This window comes from Parus major, chromosome 1, assembly GCF_001522545.3.
Source record: "Parus major isolate Abel chromosome 1, Parus_major1.1, whole genome shotgun sequence".
NCBI classification, from domain to species: Eukaryota; Metazoa; Chordata; class Aves; order Passeriformes; family Paridae; genus Parus; species Parus major.
In genome coordinates, this window is record NC_031768.1 from 3,274,313 (window position 1) to 3,283,310 (window position 8,998).

The following is an 8,998-nucleotide window of genomic DNA, read 5'->3' on the forward strand; positions in this document are numbered from 1 at the left end:
TTAATTCTGCAGCATGACAAAGCAGAGTGGACTTGAGAAGAGCCTTTGGTTTGGAAGACATTAAGCAGATCAGTGTTATCTAAAAAAAGGTAAAAAGTGTCTTAAATTACTTTGAAAAGTGTGGCAAAAACCTCTTCCAGTCTCACAGTTTACTCTGGTTTCACATTTAGCAAATATCTTAGGAAAGCAAGTCTTACACAATCTCATTTCAAACTTCTTCCCCAAAGCTTTGAAGCCATCTGCCACATTTGACAAGCCTGAAGTTTGTGAACTCCTACATGGATTAAATCCAGCAGCTGTTAGGAAACAAGAAAGCCTCACTGCAGGCTCTTGGTAGATACTGGAGAGCACAGGAGGGAAAATAAAACAGGCAGCAACATTCAAATATGGAAAAAAATCTTTAGTCAACACTCACATCTTATGAGAGACACAGTTCATCATTAGTTCTGAGGCTTCCAGAATATTCAAGGGGTGAATATGAGCTGCTTCCTACATCAAATTATGGGAAAATGTAGAATTTTAAATTAAAATCTCTTATTGCACTGCCCTACAGTAGTTCCCCACTACATCCTACCTAAACATTTCCTGCTTATGGAGAGCTTTCAAGCAACAATAGTGAACCCTTGAAGAATTCTGCCAAAACACCAGGTTTCAGTCTGATTGAATCTCCCAAGCTGCCATGGTTTTGTTTGCCACTTTTATTCAAGGTGTTGAGGAGCATTCTCACACCTCAGCATAAAGCCAGGCAGTAGGAACTGAATGAAATCTAATATAGGAGCTGTTTTGGAACATTGCAAAGTGCCTGGGTGATCACACAGATACCAGAAGTACATTAACAATTCCTCTAAGGGTTTGCATAATTTACTATTAAAGATTATTTCTTGTTATCTGCTTTATTTGTTATGAACCAAACACTTAAAAAGTAAGAAAATGGTGCAGCCAACTTTCAAAACAACAGAATTCTCATCTGAGATCACACATAAGACTGATTTTTTAATTATAAAGATGGACAGAAATGTGAGAAAAAACCCAAAAAAAGCTTCAGAATTTGTTCCAAAATCCAGTTCCAAAATCCAGCACCACTCTAGGCAAGATCTGCTCATCTGTAATTACCTGAAATTTAAATCAGTGACAGTTCTGTGAAGGAAAAGACTGTTCAAAAATATCCTCTGAGCATCCAGTGTAAGGCAAAGTTACACCCAGCAGAGAACAGAATTACCTGGGAGCAAATTAATACTTTAACACCTTTTTCTTAAACAAAATGTTAAATTAAATAGAGTACAACTCAGAACTGCACCTTAATCCTAGTTAATACTTTAAATAAACTGCTGAATTTTTTACTAACTTCCAGAGAATTTTCTGAGACACTTCAAAACCTTTTACTTTCCTCTAAAAATCACATGCTCTGCCTAAAAGACCTCTTTTTATTCCTACCGTTGGCCAAATTTTGGTGTTTTAAAGTGGATTTAATCAGTTTGCCCTGGCAAATCCAGCTGAAGAAGCAGCCTGTGATCCTGCCAGCCCCTTTTACCAGGAGAGGTTATTTTTCACTAGCAAGTTTTAAAGGCATTTACCATACTTTAACCACTGCCTTTTGTATCAATACATACATTAAAGAGGGCATGTGGAGACATAAATAAACATAAGCAAAATTCTCTGTGGATGGGAAAGGACAGAGAGTGCATTTTCTCTATCACAGACAAATCTTTGAAAAGCATCAAATATTAGAAAAACCCTCAGGTCTCAAAATAAAGTAAAAAAGGAGAGCTCTTGTTAGATACTGACAAAATTCCTTATCTGCATTTCCTCTTTTACATATAAAAGGAATACTTTTAGTAAGACAATCCATTCAGGAGGAGAAAAAGGAGTTGCTTTTCATATCCAAAGTATCTTTCCCAAAATCACTCCAGAAGAAAGTCTCCTAAGCCATGCAGAAGGGTATTTTCAGTGATGAAGTTAAAAGCAACAAAAATGAATGGAAAAGTACAAATCTACTGGAATTTATTCTACTTTTAAGGGGGAAAAAAATTAATTCCCAGAAGTCCTCTAGAGAAGAAACTGGAGTTTACAGAAGTGCAGCATCAATGTCCTTGTCAGATGTAGATATTATTGTGAATTTCACTGGTTGTCAGGAATTTCTTCAAAAGCTTTGTGCTTTCAGAGGCATCCTGGGGAAAGGAAGAGAGGATCAGCATCACCCACGGTGCTGGGAACAAAGCAAGAGCCCCACTGGCCTCTGGTCCCACTTCCATTACTCTGAATATCACTTTTATTGACATATTAACTGTGAGCAAAACTCGGCTCTTCTGAATGAGGTTATCCACAGGAATCTGCAGTCCAGCAATAAAATGGGATTTATTATTTTGCATTCCTCTTTGCTTGGACATGAGGGGAAGAATCTCTGTCATTGTTCTCCTTGAGAGTTTAAATATTTATGTCTTACTCAGACTTACTCAGCAGAACAGAATGAGCTGTACTGAAAACTGATTTTAGAACAGAAATAAATACCTCAGTACACACAGATCTCTTTGGCATTTACATCTCGGTTCAAAGTGTTTTCAACCAAATAAAATTCAATTACAAACATTTCAGAAAGGGTAAAACATTCATTTTAGGAGCTGCAATGGGAATTTATAGGAGCAATGGGATTTACTTTGAGGGTAGTGAGGCCCTGGCACAGAGAATCTGTGGCTGCCCTGTCCCTGGAAGTGTTCAAGGCCAGGCTGGATTTCACAGTTGCTGGATTAGTGTAAAAATCTCTTCAGAAATTTGGTCTTTTAGCTCCAAAAAGAAGTTACAGGTCAAAATGGGTATTTTAAGAAGCTTTCCTGTATGCCAGAAGAGAGGCAGATACAGAGCTAGAACAGAGCCATATGGTATGTGAATATAAAGTGTAAAAATTAAAAAAAAAACCAAACCACATAACAAAAAGCTTAGAAGTTTTAAATGAGGCAACTCCAAAGGAAAATGCAGCTTACACAAGCACAAGAAATCCCTCCCTGATATATTCATACCATTAGAAGAGCCTGAAAATTCAAAATGAAGTTTTGAAGGAAGCTGTAGATTCATTATTTCTAAGTCACACAGGTGTTACAGCAGGTACAAAGCACTGTCATTAAAATCTGTATTTTTCTCCTCACAGGGGAATAAAACCAGCAGAATGCAAGAGATGAGAACAGACAGAACCAGCCACCAGCTGCCATTAATTTTAAATATGGAATTTTACCTTGGCTAAACTCTTCAGGACTTTAGAAGAAAGCAGAGGCTTGAAGGCTTCAATGGTAACTGTGTCCAGCTTGATGACATCAGTGTAACACTGATACAGCACTGCAGGGATCTGCCACACCTGGCAGTAACTCAGAACTGAGCACAGGTCAAAAGAAAATCTCTGTTAAGTTCAGCAGAAAAGCAATCTCAGCTCTGTGTATAAAAATCAGAATTTTAAACCCATGGGAGTTTAATTACCAGCTCCTGACTGCTGCAGGAGCCACTCCTCATCCCCCAGCTACACAAGGAAATAAACCACCAAAAATTAAAGGCAGGTGTTTCTTCCCTGGAAACTTTACTGCTGCTAACTAAAAATAATAGCAACATCTGCAAAAAACCCAAACAAATAAAACCCCAAAACCCAAACAGAAGTGTGAACAAGAGAAAATCTTCCACTTTTAGCTCCTGCCAGACAAGCTTTTCCTTATGCTGCTACATCAGGGATTCTAAAAGAAAAAGCTGAAGGTTTTTATTAAATTACATAATAAAACTGAACCTAACTTTTCCATGAGGCTGCTCACTAGCCCTGTGCAAGCTTCCTTACCTGTAATATACAGAAAGGACTTTATGAGCTTTTACTTTGGATGCTCAGATGAAAATAACTCTTAATAAAACTTACTTAATTTGGAGAATTAAGTAAAATTCCCCAAAAGACCCACTGTACAACATGCTTTGTAAGGCTATACTGAAGAATTTTCCAGTACTTCTGTCCCAAACATGATGGGTAAAAGGATTTATGGCTGGTTTGGAAAACTGTCCCTATTTTCCAGAGCAATGTGTAAGATGTGAATCTGTCAGTAATTAATTTTTAAAAAGCTGACTTGTTCCCAAAATTAAGTAAAAACACTCATTGCAGTGGGATGCTCCTCAGGAGGAATTCTGTGTTGCCACCAGCAGCCCTGTAAATAATTGGAATTGCCAAGTACCAGCAGCAGGAAGATCCCTCACAATGTTGGGCTGCTCCAGAAGCGAGCAGCAGACGGGCTCCTGGAATTCTTTGGTCTTCAAGGCTTTCAGGAATGGAGATACAAGTGTCAGAGTGGATTCCTGAGTTTTATAATCAGCTACAGGACATGTGGAAAGGATGGTTACTTGCAAGCCTTTCTTCTGCATGGAGCCAAAAACCTGAAATTAAAAAAATAAAAATTCAGCAAAATTTCTCTTCTCACAATAAAAGCAGAGAAACCTCAAGGATTCATTTCAATTTCAGTGCAAAGGGCACTTGAACTCAGGTTTGTAGGACTAAAAACAGTTTGAATCACAGCCTTGAGGTAGAAATTTCCCAGGCATTGCTCCTGGAATGGAGATTAAAAAATCCCAAAAAACAGCTGACATATTTATCAAATTTAATAATCTTCTGGAGAGGTTTTAGGTTTTCAGCACTTTCTATTCAATATATTAAGATTTACTGCTTTAATTAGTGGTGATTATAGAAAGAAAATGAATTCCAAATAAAAACAAGCAGTTCACTGAGCTGCATAACATTTGAAATGAAAATTGTGCTCCCTGGATGTCCTACAGTATTATGACTCTTTATTTTAGGTGCACAGAATTTATTTTATTCAAGTTGAATTGAGAAAGAAAACCCAAAATTCTCTTTCTCAAATTCAAAGTAGTACAACTTCAGGTTTTTGAAGTACAAACCCTTCTGGCCATCACAAAATACCAACAGGAGAAGAGAAAATAGAGAATTTGGAAACTGTGACAGAAACTTGGCTGTTTCTGTCTGTGTACCAATGCCAGGAGGGAAGCTGCCTGTGCCCTCCCATCGCTGTGTCACTACTGTGACAGAAATCTGACAGAATTATTCACAAGCCCACATGTTTTCACTTGCTTGGTTGGGAACACTGGCTGGAATTCATGGCTGCAGAACTCCAACCTGTGTGTTCTCATTTGTCAGTGATGCCTAACAAAGGAAACACACCCAGATGTGAAGATCTGACTTGTGGAGATGGGAGATGCTCAGTAAATCAGGATTTACACACAGAACAGGTCTGCAATTCACATTAAAAGCAAAAAGACTGCCAGCAAGTTGTTTCTGCTGCACATTTAAAAATACCAATAACCACAAAGCCTAAAAACACTCAGGAACATTGACTTGGTACAGCCACACTCCTGCTGTTCAGAACACCCACACTGGAAATCACACATATCCACAAACAACTGGGGAAGACAACAACCCCCCAGCATCTTTCTTCTGCAGTCCCACTTTAAATGAAGTGTAAAAATGTGGGGAATAAATCCAGCAAAAGCAAAATGTTTGAGATCTCAGGGTTTTTAAACTTCCAAACGAGCCATGATGCCCCAGCAAAGCCATGCTTTAAGCACAGCTTCACAATCCCTGCTTGTCCAGCAGCTCAGCAGAGATTTAAAGGCAGGGAGGGAGCAGATAGACAGCAAGACAAAATAAGCCACACTTCCTCCAGGCAAAGCAGTGACCCAAATCCATCAGGAGAATCAAGAGAAGGAACATTCACCCCTAGCTTTATCTTATTAAATCAAAATGATGATATTTGGAGGGGCTTCCCTGAGCCAGCAGCGCTCCTGCACCTGGATGATGCTGGGGTGAGGCCCTGGCAATGTTAAATTTGGGAACAAATGGGACAAATGCTGCTTGGGAGGAACCTTCCCCTCTAGCTCCCCCTTGGGAAAGGCACAGAGCACACCCAGCAGCTGACACCATCCACCAGGAGTTCCACAACTGGTTTGTCTGGTGATCCTCTGGCAGCTGTACAAATTACTGTTGGTTTTTTTTAAGGAAAAATTCTCCCAGAGGTGAAACACAGTAGAAATAAGCCATGGGAAATTAAAACCAAGCAGGAAAAAGGTTTGGGAAGTGGTTAAGGGCCACCAAACTGAAACTGTCCAAATGGAGGGACTGCCCTCAGCTGGGAGGTTACAGCAGACATGGCTGGCAGCATCTAGAAAGGGATTTCACTGATTCTGCAGAGAGTTAATTTATCTATTTTTTAATATTAATAAAAGAAAACCACAGGGGAAACTTATTTAACGCTGTCATGTTGAAAGTATCAGGGAGGAAGATCCCCACCCTTAGGATTTTATTACTCCATTGATTTTCCTGCCAGTTTTACCTTCTCAAGCCACTGAAACTGTTGATCCTCAGCCACGTAGCAACTGCACTGGCACAATAAAACCTAAAGAAACAAAAACTTGTGTAAGCAAGTGGTTTAAAGAGCACAACAGAAGCTCACAATCACCTGTAAGGATGATGTGGCTGCAAACAATAAATTTTTCAGTTATTCTAGGTTTCTTTAACTCTGTTTCAATGAGGATTTTTTGCTTACAAATGCAGTGAAGCCACGAGGCTGTGACATCTTTGTGCTGAGCTGCACACAGAACTTCACAGAGTTTCAGTGAGAATTAACCCTTCAGAACATTTATGAGATTAATCCATGATCCCTGTGTAGTGCCTTATTTGGGAGTGGATGAAGTGATTCCTTCTTTTTCAGGAAGCCAAAACACAGAGGAATTAATGCTCAAGTCACTTACTGTGGGATCTGATATCAATCTGTAGAACAAACAAAAAGAGTCTGTGGGGAGGACATTTGTGGTGCTGGATGTTCTGCACCACTCATTCCACAGCTTCACAACTCCAACCACTTCCCAGCACACAGAATCCAGGATAAAAGATGACAGGAAAGCTGCAAAACCCATAAAAAATACTGTTAATTTACAAAGAATAAAACCTCTGTTTTACCAATAAATAGCTGGACTAAATTAGATTATTCCTTTGCAATCTGAAGAAAGAATAGCTCATTTTTATCAACTTAGATTTTATTCAATATTCAACTTTATTGACCAAATCTAAGAAACATCAGCAATGTCAGCAGCCCTACTGTACCCAAATTTAAAAAAGATTAAGAGCTGTTCAACACATACAGATCCCTAACATAAAAAAATCACTTGTTCTTAGGAATTACAGTATTACAATCAACTTCAATTTCTTCAGTATTAATTAAGGATGTGAAATATTAAGTCTCTAATGCTTTCTGACGTAGCAGATCTAGCAGAATAAAACCAAAAATCACTGAACCAGAAAGGCAGAATTATTACACCGATTCTAGAAAACAGAGGCAAGAGTGTGGCAAAAATGTTCATAAATCAGATTCCTGTCAAAAGCTACAGAAGACAGATCCAAAATATCTATTACCATTTTTCAAGGAAACACCTGAACAAAACCCCAAAAAATCAGCAAAGTTAACGTTGATAAAATCTAAATGTCACTTAAATGTAAGCAGGTCTTCTCAGTACTATTAGAACAAAACTTTTGCCAATTAATAAACAATGCCAGAGAGTTTACCAAACAAAAGCCAGGTAAAGGGGGATAGTCCCAACTAAAATCCTAAACTAAAACATACTTAACTTTTCCTGTTCAACTGAAAATACATCAGTTTTCAGGAGGAGTAAACAGCTGTAAAAATAACTGTGTTTTACATGTACAGGGGAACTTCGCCTTTCTCTGGACAACTCAGCGGCCTCCAGGCTTAACTTCTGCTCCTAAATGAGGAGCTGCACATCCAGTAAATAGAGGAGCTTAAAGAAAGCTGCAGAGGGACTTTTCACAAGGTAATGGGATGGCAGGACTAGGGGGAATGACCTCAACTCAAGGAGGGCAGGGCTGGATGGGATCTTGGGCAGGGATTGTTCCCTGGCAGGGTGAGCAGGGGCTGGGATGGAATTGCCAGAGCAGCTGGGGCTGCCCCTGGATCCCTGGCAGTGCCCAAGGCCAGGCTGGACATTGGGGCTGGGAGCAGCAGGGAATGTCCTGGCACGTTTACACCTCCCTCCCACCTTCTGCCTCCTCAAAATGACCCCCAAAAGCCAGCAGCATCTGGCCCTGCACGCACCCGCAGCGTTCCTTCCAATGGCCACGATGAACCTGGAGCACACCAAGGGCTCCTCGGCACAGCCGCCCGACTGCCAGGTCCACAGGACATCGATCTCCCTGGGAAAGGAACCACACAACACCCCGAGCTGGGAGGGACCACCAAGGACCATCCAAATCCAGCTCCTGGCCCTGCCCACACCCCCAAATAATCCCACCTTAGGCATCCCTGGATGCTCCTGGAGCTCTGGCAGCCCCGGGGCCGTGCCCATTCCCTGAGGAGCCTGGGCAGTGCCAGCACCCTCTGGGGGAAGAGCCTTGCCCTGATCTCCAGAGATAAAGGTACCGCGCCGCCGATACCTTTTCTTTTCGATCTCCCTGCGGATCTCCCGGTCCTCAGGCGTCTCCTCCCGCGCCTCCTCCTCCTCGTCAAGGCCGGCCCGGGACGGGGCCACCACCACCTCACCGAAGAAAGTCGCCATGGCCGCGGCCCGCGCGTGCGCGGCCCCGCCCTCAGCGCCGGAACAGGCGCGGGAGGTGCCGGGGGCTCCGCGGGGACCGGGATGGGGACAGGGATCAGGACTGGGATCGGGACAGGGATGGGGACGGGGATGGGGATCGGGACAGGGATGGGGACCGGGACGGGGACAGCCCCGTGTCCCACCGGCACTGCCTCGTTACCCCCAGCTTCGGCTCCAAGGAACACATCCAGACGGCTCCGGAACTCTCGCAGAGGTGAGGACTCCACCGCTTCTTTCAAGGATTAACCATCCTTTCAGTGAAGAAAACCACCCGAATATCTCATTTAAACCGCCCCTGACTGAACTCGATGCCGTTTTTCCCTGGCAGCAGAGCCCGACCCCCCCGGCTGTCCCCTCCTGCCAG

General features: G+C 42.0%; 1 protein-coding gene and 1 long non-coding RNA gene across 2 annotated transcripts in view; one reads left to right on the plus strand and one right to left on the minus strand.

Annotated features, from left to right (window-relative positions):
* Positions 1–385: 385 nt before the first annotated feature.
* PSMG1 (proteasome assembly chaperone 1) lies at positions 386–8,621 on the minus strand. Its single transcript, XM_015634668.2, has 7 exons — positions 8,474–8,621; positions 8,136–8,233; positions 6,778–6,929; positions 6,360–6,422; positions 4,194–4,392; positions 3,227–3,363; positions 386–2,168 (listed from the first exon to the last, which is right to left on the minus strand). Exons 1-7 carry the CDS (start codon positions 8,593–8,595, stop codon positions 2,094–2,096), a joined length of 846 nt encoding a protein of 281 aa, XP_015490154.1. The 5' UTR covers positions 8,596–8,621; the 3' UTR covers positions 386–2,093.
* An 80-nt stretch (positions 8,622–8,701) lies between these two features.
* The window catches only part of LOC117245439, a 2,499-nt gene continuing 2,202 nt past the window's right edge, over positions 8,702–8,998 (plus strand). The window contains exon 1 of the long non-coding RNA XR_004500145.1: positions 8,702–8,848. This is a non-coding gene — a long non-coding RNA (uncharacterized LOC117245439). The remainder of the gene's footprint in view (positions 8,849–8,998) is intronic.